Consider the following 14,632-nt stretch of genomic DNA (forward strand, 5'->3'; position numbering starts at 1 on the left):
CGTGATGGAGGTTGCGCGACCTGCGCAACCAGTTATGGTTGTGGAGCATACTGTGTAGGACAGTGTGTCAAAACACTTGACAGACTGGTACTGTCAGATGCATCCTGGAGAAGTGTGCTGACAAGCAAAGGGAGCAGCAGGAATTACGGAATCACAAGTAGCTCCAGACCCCCAAGCACTACCAAGTTGGCCCATGCCTGACAAGGGGACAATTCCCAACAAACTTAAGAAAGCAGGTTGTTGATAGGTACAAGACCAATGCAGTATATCACAGTGAACAAAAAGAAGATTATTACGCAGAAACGACTTGTTTGTGAGCTTGTTGTAATTCCTTGGTGTGACAACAGCAACACTGCAGCAAATAGACTTGATTCAAAGAATAGAGCCAAAGGGGAGCCGCGAGAAATTACAACAAAGATTTGTGTTGGCACAATCTAGACTTTTTGGAGTATGAAATTGAACTATGTTGAATGTCCTTTGCCATGATGGCTTTGAGAGAATATACACACTTGGAAAAGACATGATGGGTTTTGCTACAACTATCTTTTTGTTGCTGGTGACAAGAATCAAATGAACAATAGATGGTGAGAAATGAATGCATGAAGTTTGTTTCTTCATTTAATTTAAAGCACAAGTAAGTAGTCATTAGATGCTACCAGTTAAGCTATTAAATTTGTTGCTTGCAATCAACCGTGTCATGGTATTCATTCCTGTCAAAGCAGAGGTTGCAATCCAGTCTGTTACAGTGCTGTATGTGGCCACTCTGTGATCAAAGCTGGCAGCACCTTCTATAAGTCCTTCCATAATTGTTCCCATGTTGCCATAGCATGTAACTTCCACCCCAACATTGTTTGAAACTTTGGCAGCAGCCAAGCTTCCTGATAGATTGTACAGGCCATGAATAACAAGCCATTTAGTATGTCTTGGGAGGCTGATGAGCACAGGTTTGTTGGCTGTAATAAGGGAACTTAACTTTGATCCGTCACTGATGGCTTGTGAGCAGCAAAGTTCTGTTTGCCGGAAGCGAGGAAGCTCCTCTTTTGTAATCCTCCGGCCAAGGTCCCTCAGTATCTGGCAGCTTTTCCATCATTGTCAACATCTGAGTCTTTACGACAGTGTGCATCAACCAGTTCTTTCAGTTCAGTAGGTAGCCAGTCAATTGAATTAGCAACTTTTGTCACCTTCACCAAAGCTTGTTCCTTTGTAAGCATTTGATCTTTGACTGCTGCACCAAATTTTTCAATAGCTTCATCTACAACAACGTAAGGGTCATGTTCCTTCCCATTTTGCAGAATCCGGAGTGGTGGATATGCTACAAGCTCACCATATATTTTAGACATTATTTCGACTTGGACCATTGTTGGCCTTGTGGACTTGTCTTGTTCCGTCTCCAAGCATTGAAGCAAACACTGACTCTTTTACTGTAGATGCAACAAAATGACTATGTGCAAAATGAAAAGGACGGTGTTTGGTATATCTCGCGGCGTCGGGGATGTGCGAGAGGTTGCCATTTCTGGTACGGTGCTTTCGGATCTACCGTGTGGGAAAACACTGGTGCACAGCTCATGACCAGCAAAAGGGGGGTGAGCACAGCTCACACCCGCGGCTCCAGCAATCCAACACAAGAATGACTAAGGACTTTTGGAAATTATTTTATTTAGGACAGAAGAATATCATTCTCTCAAGGAAGAATGTCAATTTCTCGACCAATCAGAGCATCCGAACGCGCATAGGAACGCGCATAGTCGAACGCGCATAGAATATCTGTTGATTCTGTTGGGATATATTTATATAGGCAAAGATCACCGACACCAGAGGTTTCTAGCGTACCATTAACTATAAACGAACTTTCCGTAAATCATCCATTTGTAAACAGCTACCTGTTCTATTGACTCGGACGAGCCACTCCCTAGTTTACTCCCTTAAGGGGCCAAACCACTTTATGTAAAGATAGACAGGTATTGTTACCACACAACCGTCGACAACATGGGAACTAACAGTATGCCATACAGTTAAGAAGTTATTTCTATTCCGACTATCTCTGTATCTCTTCCACACACAAAACTCATTCTAAGATTGCTAGACGGTAATGCCAACTTCCTCGATTTGTTCGTAGTCGGCCTGTTTCGTCGACCGTTGTCGTTGCCAACGCCACCCGGCACCCACAACCAGTAGAATAAGCAAGACAGTGCCCAGCATCCAGTGCGACGGCGTTTGGTGCGACGGAATGGTGGGCACTCTTCCCGCCGTATCGTTCTCGCTGATGCTATCGTTGTATTGCTTGCGACCACCCCCACCGGACAACAAACTCTGCCCGTGCGAGACCACCACATCGTCATCCAGAACTACACCCTGCCAATTGTTCGCGTCATCGTCCGTCGGTGGTGGAAATTCGTCAATAATCGACGGATCGTCATCGGTTTGAAAAACTATCTCGTAGCACGTCCCGAATTCTGCTTGCGCCGGCGTGTGATGCGAGGCGGGCAGGACGATCCACCCCTCCTCCACACCCCGCAAAAAGTCCCATTCCGCAAAGGCCCCGCCTTCCATTTTCAAAGTCCAGTAGAACCAGCCCGCGCCGACGCCCACGTCGGCCGCTTCGTACGCGACCATTTGCGCGTGAACAAAGTGGCGCAAGAAATCTTGACGTGCCGTTGACAACGTACGGTTCATACGCAACGCCGTTCCGTGCGTGGCAATGTGTGCCATGATCGTGTCCAGCATCGCCACGGGCAAGGTGTCCGTGGCCGCGCTCCACTCACCAATCAATCGCTGGACGCCGTCCACGCTAGGTGTGGCGTTGTACACGGGGGCGTCCGTGTAACAGCAACTCGCACTGCCGGAATCGGAAAGTCGGGCGTGATATTCGGACTGGCAAGTGTAGGCAATGTGTTGACGGGGGCTGAGAGCCCGGGGGTGTTCGGCAAAAACGTGGTAGTAGTGGCTATCGAGGTAGGTATGGTTGTACCGGGATGGATCTAGCCACCAGGAGCCGTCATTGAAGGACATGGCGGAAAAAAGATCGGAAACGTAGACCGCTGTTTCGGGCCCCAAGGCTTCCCGGACGATATCCAATCCTTGGTCGATAAAGTCCAGGTACACGTCGCGGGGACAGTCCTTGAAGGGTTCGTTCAAAAGGCCAAAGCCGGTCACGACGTCCCCGTATCCTTCCCGCACAATCTCGTCCACAACGTCTCGAATGACCATTAACGACCGCGCCACGTTGTGTGGTTCATCGGCCCATCCCCGACACGAAACGCCCGGCAGCTGTTGCCCAGAATTGTCGAACCCATTCTGCGAGCCCGGTGCCGTGTGAATGTCGGGCCATACCTTCAATCCCAGTTCGCGACACCATCCGAGCGCACGGAGAAAGTACCGCCAGCGAGATCCCACAATCCAAGGCTCCCCGTCTTGGACATCTCCCATAATCCAGTGTGGAATAGGAATTCTTACGTGCGTGACTTTGGCGTCGACGAGGCGCTCCAAATCGGAGCGGCTGAGAAAGTAACGGAAATGGTAATCGAGCCACTGCGCTCCGATCCGGGGATCGGGAAAGGCGGCGCCCAAATTGTACTCGTCAAAGGGATAATCCATATTACCATAGACGTTGGGTTCCTGGACGGGTTCGCATGTATCCCGAACGTCGCTACAGAGCTGATAGTCGGGATGCGTCACGGGTGGGGCGCCGAGGGCGTCAGCGTACCAACAAAAGTCTCCCCGTAAGTGACACGAGGTAATGGCAAACTGGTACGGGACAATGTAGCGTTCCAATGTTAACCAACCACCAACATTGACGCCACGAATCCAGGCTTTGTCCCGCGACGTCACGATGGGAGTGGCGGGCAGCGGCAACGTCTCCGTAATTGAGGGCGGTGTCGGTAATGCGTAGTCGTCATGGTGTTCATTGTCATTCGTAATCGTTGCATCTTGGACAGACACCATGGTTCCTACGTTGTTTTGTCGAAGAATGGACACGAATTTGGAGCGAACGAATGTATGGCGTTCGGGTATTCGATGGCGAGAATTGTTGGCCTTGGTTTTGTGCGGGACTTCCTGGACGACTTGCTTTCGGAGGGATACCGTCCTTTACTGTTCGTTGATGTGGTGCTTGGGTAGTAGCTAACTGTACGAGACTGGTGTATCTCAGCAGTCAGCAGTCAGCAGTCAGTTTGTCGATCAATTCCTCGGAGTTTTGCCGGAACTATTTTAGGCTTGGAGCTCGTTCCGCCGTAGCTCTCTTTCGAGTCTTTTGTTCGCACACACAGTCCGGCGACGTGCGGATGGGAAGATCGAACCACCCGGATCTACCGAGCCGATATTCTACGACTCGATTGAGATCGCGGAAATGGAGACGTTTGTATGCGTCCGCACGTCCGTGGACCGCCAAGTTGAACCTCGCGATCGATCCATTCTCACTCCTTCTGGACGGTGAGTCCAAGCCAAAGTGTCCATCGATTGGTTCGTTGATTGAATACCAGCGAGTGCATTTTGCTGGATTGTATACTGCTTGCTTTGGCTCGGACCAGTATGCGACTCGGTGTGGCAATTAGGGCGGTGCTGTCGTTGCAAGCGGTTGCCGCGTTTGCTCCGACGCCCTTCACCATGACTGCCGTTTCGCGGGGTCAAATCCTCATCCAATCCTCGTCGGCCTTGATCGTATCGGCTGCTCAGAGTCCCGCGGAAGATTTGGAATTGACTCGCCAAGTTATCCTCGGTCGTTTGCAAAACTCACCGACACCGGACGGGGCGAACGGTGACCCGGTCGTGGCGACGATCCCGTCACCGTCCGTGACTGTCGACCGCACTGTCGATGACGACGACACCAATAAGAGAACCGACCGACCGCAGAACGATCTCCTGTTGCGTGCCGCAGTCGGAGAGAAAGTCGAACAAACACCGCTGTGGCTCTTCCGTCAAGCCGGTCGGCATCTTCCGGAATATCAGGACTACAAGGCGCAAACGAACAAGAACTTTTTGGAACTCCTGGCGTCTCCCGCCTGCGTAGCAGAATGTACCATGCAACCCATCCGTCGGTACGATTTGGATGCGGCTATTTTGTTTTCCGATATTCTGGTCGTCCCGGAGGCACTCGGGATCCAAGTCACCATGCCCGGAGGCGTCGGGATTCTCGTTCCCGAGCCACTCACGTCGCCGGAAGAAGTACACACGCGACTCCCCTCCATCGACCAGATTACTCCCGACTTTGTGCAAACTAAGCTCGCGCACGTCATTGAAGCAGTCCGGACGATTCGCACGCAAATGGCGGAAGAAAACAAATCCATTCCCTTGATTGGGTTTTCCGCAGCCCCCTGGACACTCATGTACTACATGGTGGGTGGGAGTTCCAAAAAGAATACCGAGCTCGGTGTGACTTGGTTGGAGGACTATCCGGAGGCGTCTGGAGACCTGTTGGCGCTCTTGACCAAAATTGTGGTGGAATACATGGACGCGCAAGTACTGGCCGGAGCACACGTGTTGCAAGTCTTTGAAGCCATGGGTATGATGATTGACGACGTGAACTTCGAAAAACACGCGTTGCCGTGTTTGCGAACCATAGCGCAAGAGCTTAAAACACGCCATCCGGATATTCCGCTCATGGTGTTTTGTCGGGGTGCCTGTCACCTGAACAACCAACTGGTTGGCCTAGGATACGATGTCATCACGATGGACGGCAGTGTGGACCGCACTACGGTAAGGCAGCAACTAGGCAACACTGTCACGTTACAGGGCAACTACGATCCGGCGGAACTTATTGAAGAAAACGGCAAAACGGTCGAGACGGTCCGAGCGACTGCGAAAAAATTGCTGCAGGAGCTGGGACCCCAGCGACTGATCGCCAATCTAGGTGAAGGGCTGGGTGGGAAAGAAAGCCCGGAACTTGTGGACGCCTTCGTCAAGGCGATTCACGAGGAGAGCGCCGCCATGATTCTTCAAGATAGCTAGGTCGAAAACTAGAATCAGACCTGAACTCAGAACAATAAAATTATCTTATAGCTAATCATGTTGGAGTGGTAAGCCTTTGCAGGTGTCGTTTATTTTCGTGGACGTGACCGAATTCTCCAACGATTGAAATGGGCTTACGAACGGTGATAGTCTAGGAAGACAGTGGTTGGCAAGGTTCCTTTGCATGCGGGGAGGAGTAGGTTTGGGTGGCGTCGGGATGAGTGGAGCCATAAGCATGATCTGGTCTGCGCGTGTGTACTCTGTAGTCTCGGCCTCCGTCGTCTCGTTAAAAGGCGTCTCGATATCGCACATATTGACCGAGAGCTGGGAGTATACAAGCATCTCAGTATTGGATGGTAGGACTGGCAATCGTTCGTTGTCATCTCGTGTAGCGCTATACAGATGCTGATCATGGTGGAGTAGCGGTACCGTCGGCAAAAAGCAGCCGTTCCTGCTGTGAAACTCGGTAAAATCGAGACATCCATTTTTGCTGTCAGCCATTGACCTAGGTAAGACTTTTGAGCGACGAGAAAAATCATGGTTGCCAGGGGAAACAGCATGCTTTCCCAAAAGGCGCAATGTTGGAGGTGAACTTGAATCGATATCCCCCACAGACATTTTTTTACTCTGAGTCGGCTGCCGATAGAGGACGTGCTGAGGTAGTTGCACCGTGTCGAAGGGAACGGGCGCTGGAAGGATCCAAGTGGGATCGCCCACATTTCTTGATTGAGAATGAGTAAGCTGTTTCAGGCCCGTCGACATCTTGCTTTCAACAAATTGGCTGTATGCAGTCTCGACCTCTTGTGCCTGTTTGGGCCACTTAGGTTGCTGACTTCTCTGATTATTCGACACAAATTTTGAATCGTAGAATTCGCGAGAACCCTCTTTTCGTTTTGAAACAGTCTGACTGTCCTCCTCTTGATTTTCCCCTGCTGGATGAATAGATGATTGGGTTTGTGGCTCGCTATGTGAAAGATCGACAAAGTAGAAAGGCCCTCGGTGATTTCTGAGTTTTGGATGGTTGTTCAGTTCTATCAAAGTCAACCGAGTTCGTTTCGCTGACCAATAGCCGTCGCCATGAGCTCTCACAAAATTTGAGAAAGACACCCAAGTGCTATCCTCCAAATGAAAGTCTGGTGGTAGAAATCGCACCGTATCGCTTTTACGGCTATGGTTCGGGATCTCTCCGGCGTTGACGCTGGCTGACCATTTTTCTACGTACTCGACGAACATTTGCTGGACGGCAGCCTCACGCTCGAGAGCTCTCTGTATTACAAACGCATGTCAAAGTATTTGAGGGAATAAATTGGTTTTGGTTCTGTAAAGGCTTCTTTCACAGCGAAAATTCGTGAGAACGAACCTTTCCAAAGTGGTCCAAGGTCGCAAGCGCATCAGTGTTGTGATGCCAGGGGTTCGCTTCATTCTTTCTTGGTTTACTATGGATCTCTTTCCTTGGAGCGGACATTCTTTATTTGGACACAGCGTCTGAGGGAATGTGGTAAGGTATACGCTACTCTGTAGAGAGAGAGAAGTCAGCTGCATTGTAATCCGACAGCATTGGGTGAAAACGCCTCCATTCGACAACTGTTTTCTCGTGGAGCCATCAACTTTGGCGTTTGGAATTCGTTTGACGTGTGTATCATTCAAATTTAAACACGGCGAGAGCTCCACGAGGTTTCACTGTTATGTCAAGATGATAATGAGGACCACTGTCAGTACAGTCGCCTATATACAAATATCAGTTGACCATTATTTTCTACTACGCCAAATGCAGAAGATTCCAGCCATCTTTCTTGATCCCATTCCAGCCATAGCTGCTTTTGGCAAATAGCGTCGACCCAGTGATAGAAGCGTAACAGCCCGTTTCGCAGTTGACAGCAGCCGACTATAGCCGAGTAGACGCTGAAGACTCACTGACCAGCGCAGCACGCATATGAAATTGACTGGCTTGGAAGTCCATTCCGCTTCGCCAGCACATATCATTTATACGAAAAAAAGACTTCGGCAGTGTTCCTGGGCTGGACAAATTATCTTATCCAGAGACCAGAAAACACGCAAAAATCGAATAGCGTTTCTGTCGGGTAACAATAAGAATGCCCGATTTTCAAGTATAGGCCCGAAGCAGATGATAAGAAATTGGGTCTTACTGGTACATTTTTATTCATGCGGGAACGATGTTATTGATTTCATTTCGAAAAAGGCAAATACTCCTATAGATCCAGGTCATTGATCACCTTGAATTTACTTTGTTTGTCGTGCTTCTCTAAGACAGTCTGCAAGAGATGCTCCAAATTACACCTCAACATGGACATTTACAATAGTGCAGTGACGAACGAACTTGAACAGTGAATTCTCGTTACCTCTCAGAAACTCTCGCTTTGCGTGCATGCGATTGATTCTTTACTGACAGAGACAGTTTCCGCCTTACCAACTGGTATACCGATTCCGGAGCGGCCCCTCCGTCCCATAAAAAAGAGACGCCCCACATTCACAGCCAACCTCGCCCAAATGCCTTGCATCAGCACTACCGCACCGACCTCAAGTCCATCTTCCACTACTACGCTTTCCGCGAGTGAAGCTCCCAACGATGCCGGCGGCAGCCCCCAAGACTTCCCTTCGAATATGAGCCTGATCTCTTTGCTCGTGCGTGGAAACATCCATCGCGCATCAAAGATGAAGGGGATTACTACTTCTGGAATTGCCGATTACGAGCGAAGTCGCCAATCACCGTCTACAGATCTGATGCTTTCGGAATGGAGCGCAAACGCCGGCGAAGGCCAAACGAGATACGACCACAATGCTAGCACATCTGTTTCTTTGGTGGGTAGTGGCGGAGCCTTCTACCAATCACTGCATGACGTACTGGAGTCGACGTTGCAAGAGCTTGATTGCATTTCCGACTGTATTGCTTTGGAAACTACGTCAACTCAACTTCGACAGAGAAAGGGAACCAGTCCTCAATTTGACGCCATGTTGTTTGCCCGGCAGTGATTGACCTCACAATAGCTAGCGATATAGAAGGGTTGAATAAGACGACGTATAGCGCAAATTATTTATCGATCCATTCTCCTTTTTGATGTATTATTTGTTCCCTTGTGTTCCGGCAAGGTAGTCGCGTTTTGAAAAGACGGCAGTTGTACCCGTATGCAGGTGCTTTCAGAAATTGAATGGATGACCCTGGCGCCATCCTACTCATACTTCAATTTCTTGATGATTGCTCACCACATAAACCGTCGATTTCGAAGGACTGGTGTCAAAATTGTCCGATGGATGTAGGGAGAACGTGAATTGGCGCCAAAGATGTAAGTTTGCCTTGGTCAAACGTTCGAGTATTATTCGGACCAAGAGAGAAGGCTCCGATTCTCCGAAACCGGGAGTGCGTCTAACTTCTATGTAACAAGTCAAGCATGGAAGACAATTCTTTCTCCGAATCCGGGCGCACGGCAGACTTCGGTGTTGAGATTTCCCGTGGTTGGCGATCGTCGCAAAAAGGGGGCCGAAATTTGTGAGTTTCCTGTTGATCCGTACTGGAAGTCTCCATAGAGAGCAATTACCTGCCTTTGTTTGGATTCCCGAAACGTCTCACCATCTCTGATTCACCAGCTTTGTCACAAGGAAGGAAACACAATAGTGTCCATGGGTGCAAAAAGAAGAGGCTTGACAATCATGTCGTTTTGGATTCTGATCTTGGACTGCAACACAAGTTTGAGGAAAATTCACGGCCTGTTCTTGTCTCCTTGGCGGCGCCGTACCTTGTCAATAGGACCCTGTGGACTTCGCAACGTCTCATCTCGGTCGTCTGAAGTCTCGACACGGTACACCATTACGTCCTGTCCTCCGACCGATACAGAAACGTTGCGTACCATTGTGGAAAAGCACGTCCGGAGTTTGGATCGGTTTCTGCAAGCTAAGCCAGTAGCAGCGCATACGCTCCGGGCTTTTCGTCAGGTGCACGATGCAGTACCCGTGGATACCCCCATCATCCTCGACAGTGGTTGTGGAACTGGTCGATCCTCACTGCATCTCGGAAGGTTGTACCCCGACGCCGTCGTTCTGGGAATTGATCGCTCCGTGGCGCGCTTGTCCAAAAATCCGAACTTCCAAAGTTCCGTCGCCAGCGATGATGGGCCATCGGACGACGCGCTGTTGGTTCGACAAGCCGCCGATAACGTTTGGCTTGTACGGGCCGAGCTGGTGGACTTTTGGCGTTGTTGTATCGATGCTGGATGGGAATCGTCCATAGCGCAACACTTTGTCTTGTACCCGAATCCGTATCCCAAAAAAAGTCGTATCAAGAGTCGGTTGTACGCACATCCGGGATTTCCATTGCTGCTGCGCCTAGGTGGGGACCGACTGACTGTCCGATCTAATTGGCGTACCTACTTGGACGAATTCTCCGCAGCGGTCCATACAGCTGCTGCTTGTCTCTCCACCACCCCAGACGATGGTGACACCAGGGATGAGGTCGACGGTAAGACTGGAGTATATGGTAAAAACTATGCCCAGCGGTATCTTGCATCTACGCAAGAGGAAGCTAAACTACTGGATCCGACTCTGATACCATGGACCAATTTTGAGGAAAAATACCACAATGTTGGCGAGCGTACGTACGAACTTGTTCTGAAGCCTATCTCGAAGTAGCTGTCTTTATCTCCAAGCGTATCTTGGCAGATAAAGGCCAACGGGGCCAAAGGCCATTTGACATGCTTCCGTGTCATCGGGATCATAGGCACAATCGAGGACTCATGCACAGTGAGTAGCTTCCCAAGCAGTGTCAGGCTCACCAAACATGGCAATCCAGGCTGCAGAAAGCAACTGAGTACAAGGAACACTTGCGAAGCATGAAACTGAAAAAAGCGAAAACAATGAGGAAGGCCACAAAATGTCTCCCAATATTGTTCACATTCATGTTGCCTCACTCGTCTATACATGACTACTGGCAAGATCAGTAAAGTAGTTAACTGAAAAAAGCGAAAACAATGAGGAAGGCCACAAAATGTCTCCCAATATTGTTCACATTCATGTTGCCTCACTCGTCTATACATGACTACTGGCAAGATCAGTAAAGTAGTTTGAACGCTGATGCCCTTCCTTCCGATAGCATGGATCTCCTCAAGGGACAAACCTTTGTCCGTTGTCGTTTCGCAACGGCATAGGACGAGAAACTTCAGCGAGGCACAGAGACTCTAGTCATTGGGAGCATTTTGGGTTTAACGTTTGGATCGGTATTGTCAGTAGAAAGGATTTTGTTTTTACTAGGGACAGTAAAAAAGCAAAGGCCTCAACCAACAGAAAAGACAAATGGTTTTGACGGAGAGGCCCTTCCTTTTTGCTTCCTTTTCCTTTCCTTTGACACCCTCACCTGTTCTAACTTCCGTGTCGATCCCCATGCCATCGATAAGATCGCCGACCACTGCCCCTGTGCCACCTCTCACGACTGCGCCGACAGCTACCCCTGTTCCAGCTCTGTCCACTGCCCCTGTTCCAGCTCTGTCCACTACCCCTGTTCCAGCTCCGACGACTTCCTCCGTTTCAGCTCTGATGACCACCCCTGTTTCAGCTCCAACGACTAGCCCGGGTCCGACGCCTAATGTTTAATTGGTTCTATTTGAGTAAATCCATTCAGGGATATTCTTCTTAACTGTAAGAAATAGCCAACTTCACAACGTATAGGAAAGGTATATGATGCCAGTCTAAGCGTAGAATCATTTTGTATGGTTTATTATTCAGGCTGGCCTCTGAAGAAAATTTCAGATGACAGTAACACAACGACACAACTGTAAGCTGAAGATACCCCATCGTCCTGCACAGTGGTTGTGGAATTGTTGGCTCTCACTCTATCTGTAAGGGGCATACGCCAACGCTACAGTTCTGGGAATTGCTCTGTCACAATCCTGCAAGAACCCAAACTTCCAAACTTTGCTTCATGACAACTTGAATCTGGTTAAACAAGCTGTTAGAGCGCAAAGCGCCATAGTTGACGCTTTCTTGACGGCCACCAACAAAATTCTGGCTTGTGCACTTCAAGGAGTGCATAGGTGCGTCTCGACACTACTTTTACTGTTTATGGCAGTCATGATGCTGCTGGCAGTGTGAGAGGGCTTGGCAGGCATCGCTTGAATCTGTGTACTGTACCGCATGGTCACGGTGCATGTGCAGATTGGGAGTCTACCGGCTGAAGATTGCCAACGTACCTTTTCCACAAAGATTGTAGATGCTTTCGCTGCTAATGAATCATAAAACAATTTTACTGACACTACGTAATCTTTTCAATGGGCCGAAATAGGGTAGTTTCGGCCACAAGAAAAACCCGATAAAAGGATTAGGGAAAGCATCCTTCTTATTTCCGTTGACATGTACTCGGCGGAATTGATTATTCCTACTTTTTTCAAAAAGACAATGCGAAATTTACTTCGTATGTTTTCCTGGTGGTTTGCTGCCCTTTCCAAAAACCTCACTGACAGCATCCTGTGCTTGAGTCTTTGCTTCTACGGGCCTACTATCCTTACCCATCCATATGAAGGCCTTGGCTAGGCTACGCAAACGATTTCGTTGATGGCGTAATCCCCTGAGGGAACCGGAAAGGTTTACGCTCGATAGCTGGTTCGGGTCTTGCTGAATCCAAGAACAGCGCAGAGCCTCCCGCATGGACCAGCGCTCCTTAGGATCCGACACGAGTAGGCCTTTGATCAAGGCCTTGGCATCTTTGGAGATGTGTTTCCAATCGTTCTCCATAAATTTCCAATCGCAGGTTCGAATTTTGAGGAAAAGGTCGGATTGACTGTCTTCCAAAAAAGGTGGATAGCCGACCAATAATACATAGATAATTACGCCGACGCTCCACATATCCACGCGTTGGTCGTGCGGTATATTCTTTAGAATTTCTGGGGCCACGTAAGTGGGCGTCCCCACACGTGTTGTCAAACTTTCAGGCGTATGTACACGACGAGCAAAGCCAAAGTCACCGAGTTTGATGCGGGCATTATTGAGTTTTGATTCGAGCAGCAAGTTTTGCGGCTTAAGATCGCGGTGTGCGATACCGGCTTGGTGCAAAGAACTGACCGCCTTGAGGAGGATCAGGGTTAGATCTCGTGCATCCTTTTCGGTGTACTGCGTCTTTTCCACGATACGATCAAAGACATCCCCGCCCGTCATGTACTCCATAACAATATAGAAACAGTCCTCTTCTTCGTAAAAATCCAAAAGTTGCACCACATACTTGTTGCCCATTAACGACTGCATGATCGCTACTTCGTTTAGGACGGCCTCGTCGTCTTTTGGTTGGAGTTCTTTGCGTTGAATCACTTTGACGGCAAAGGTTTCTTTGGTTTCTAAATGTTGGCATTCCCACACTGTTGCGTACGATCCCTTACGGAGTTTGGTTTTGAGGGTGTACATGTTAGCGAATTTTATTTTCGGAATACGGGACGTCAAGGGCGTGCCAGGGTTGGATGAGAGTGGCGATGACGGCGGAGTGCTCGTCCCGGAACCCTCCACTGTAGGACTACTGGCAGCACTGGTGGCCCCTCCCTTGACCTGGAGAGCATCACGGTCCCACTGTGTCAGTTGCTGTGAAAAGGAAATCGCGTCTGGATTCCAAAAAGGGGCCGACGTGGCCCATCCCAGGGCGGTCTTGGCCACTCGCCAGGATCGTCGGGCACGAAATTTTTTGAGTTCGGTGATACTGCCCGACAAGTCGGCCGACAGTTCGGTCGTTTTCTGTCGAAACCAGGGACTCTGTAGGGCGTGTGCGGCCGTCCAACGTTTGTCCACACGCACGGTGAGCAGGTTCGAAATAAGCTGCTTGGCGGCAATCGAGACGTGCTTCCAGTGCGCGTCGTGAAAAACAAAGTCGGCGGCGCGGACTTTTCGGAATAAATCTCGGTGATTTTTACCGGCAAATGGCGGGTAGCCGCCAATGAGCATGTAGAGAAGGCAACCGACACTCCATAGATCGACACTGCACTTGTAGGGTATCGAAAGCAGTATTTCGGGCGCCACAAAGGCCGGTGTGCCGCAGCGGGTCTGGCAACCCTTGTCCTGCACGTGTCGGGCAAAGCCAAAGTCGGCCAACAGTATGCTGGTATCGTCCGAGGGACTCTGCAACAACAAATTCTCCGGCTTCAAATCGCGGTGAATAATGGGATACGGTTTGACCCCGTGCAGGGCGCGCACGGCTTCCAACAAAATCTGTGCCAGTTCGCGGGCATCCTTTTCGTGGTATGTTTTGCGTTTGGAGAGTCGATCGAAAACGTCTCCGCCGGGGGCGTAATCCTGCACCATATAGAGACTATCCTCTTCAACGAAGAAGTCAATGAGTCGGACCACGTGCGGATGCGAGAGTTGGAGTATTTCTTGGAGAATGTCGACTTCCCGAAAGACGGCGTCGTCGTCTTTTTTCTGCAAGCGTCGTCGATCGAGTATTTTGACGGCGTACGTCGCTTCCGGCTGCAGTCGATGCCGACAGGTGTATACGGTCCCGAACGAACCGGACCGTAGACGCTGGTCCGTTTCGTAGAGCTGTCCAAAAGAGAGCTCCATCCCGAAGGAACGCGCGAGCGAGTAGCCCGGCTCGACCGCACCCAAGTCTAGACGTTGCTGTGGATCGACCATAGTGTGCAGCGCACGAGTCGTCGAGTCGCACTTATCGCTGGCATGCGTCCCCAGTAGCCGACGTCGTTTGGGTGTC

At 49.8% G+C, this 14,632-nt stretch overlaps 6 protein-coding genes across 6 annotated transcripts; 3 read left to right on the forward strand and 3 right to left on the reverse strand.

Annotated features, from left to right (window-relative positions):
* Nucleotides 1–2,079: 2,079 nt before the first annotated feature.
* On the reverse strand, nucleotides 2,080–4,074 carry PHATRDRAFT_49610 (exo-1,3-beta-glucosidase; the record flags this gene model as incomplete). Its single annotated transcript, XM_002184382.1, has 1 exon — nucleotides 2,080–4,074. Exon 1 carries the CDS (start codon nucleotides 3,940–3,942, stop codon nucleotides 2,080–2,082), a length of 1,863 nt encoding a protein of 620 aa, XP_002184418.1. The 5' UTR covers nucleotides 3,943–4,074.
* Nucleotides 4,075–4,842: 768 nt separating this feature from the next.
* On the forward strand, nucleotides 4,843–5,943 carry hemE (uroporphyrinogen decarboxylase; the record flags this gene model as incomplete). Its single annotated transcript, XM_002184283.1, has 1 exon — nucleotides 4,843–5,943. A coding segment is annotated over one exon (1,101 nt), but the record flags the coding sequence as incomplete, so codon positions are not given.
* A 51-nt stretch (nucleotides 5,944–5,994) lies between these two features.
* Nucleotides 5,995–7,685, reverse strand: PHATRDRAFT_49612 (predicted protein; the record flags this gene model as incomplete). The annotated part of the gene is made up of 2 exons (XM_002184383.1): nucleotides 7,304–7,685; nucleotides 5,995–7,209 (listed from the first exon to the last, which is right to left on the reverse strand). Exons 1-2 carry the CDS (start codon nucleotides 7,406–7,408, stop codon nucleotides 5,995–5,997), a joined length of 1,320 nt encoding a protein of 439 aa, XP_002184419.1. The 5' UTR covers nucleotides 7,409–7,685.
* Nucleotides 7,686–8,425: 740 nt separating this feature from the next.
* Nucleotides 8,426–8,972, forward strand: PHATRDRAFT_49613 (predicted protein). Its single transcript, XM_002184284.1, has one exon. The coding sequence runs from the start codon at nucleotides 8,452–8,454 to the stop codon at nucleotides 8,932–8,934; it is 483 nt and encodes a 160-aa protein (XP_002184320.1). The 5' UTR covers nucleotides 8,426–8,451; the 3' UTR covers nucleotides 8,935–8,972.
* A 637-nt stretch (nucleotides 8,973–9,609) lies between these two features.
* On the forward strand, nucleotides 9,610–10,584 carry PHATRDRAFT_40360 (predicted protein; the record flags this gene model as incomplete). The annotated part of the gene is made up of 1 exon (XM_002184285.1): nucleotides 9,610–10,584. One exon carries the CDS (start codon nucleotides 9,610–9,612, stop codon nucleotides 10,582–10,584), a length of 975 nt encoding a protein of 324 aa, XP_002184321.1.
* A 1,977-nt stretch (nucleotides 10,585–12,561) lies between these two features.
* On the reverse strand, nucleotides 12,562–13,353 carry PHATRDRAFT_16067 (predicted protein; the record flags this gene model as incomplete). The annotated part of the gene is made up of 1 exon (XM_002184384.1): nucleotides 12,562–13,353. A coding segment is annotated over one exon (792 nt), but the record flags the coding sequence as incomplete, so codon positions are not given.
* Between the last annotated feature and the right edge of the window lie 1,279 nt (nucleotides 13,354–14,632).

Source organism: Phaeodactylum tricornutum, chromosome 23, assembly GCF_000150955.2.
Source record: "Phaeodactylum tricornutum CCAP 1055/1 chromosome 23, whole genome shotgun sequence".
NCBI classification, from domain to species: Eukaryota; Bacillariophyta; class Bacillariophyceae; order Surirellales; family Neidiaceae; genus Phaeodactylum; species Phaeodactylum tricornutum.

Excerpts from the sequence above, each read along its gene's own strand:
- PHATRDRAFT_49613 (XM_002184284.1), top strand. The coding sequence starts at position 8,452 with ATGCCTTGCATCAGCACTACCGCACCGACCTCAAGTCCATCTTCCACT.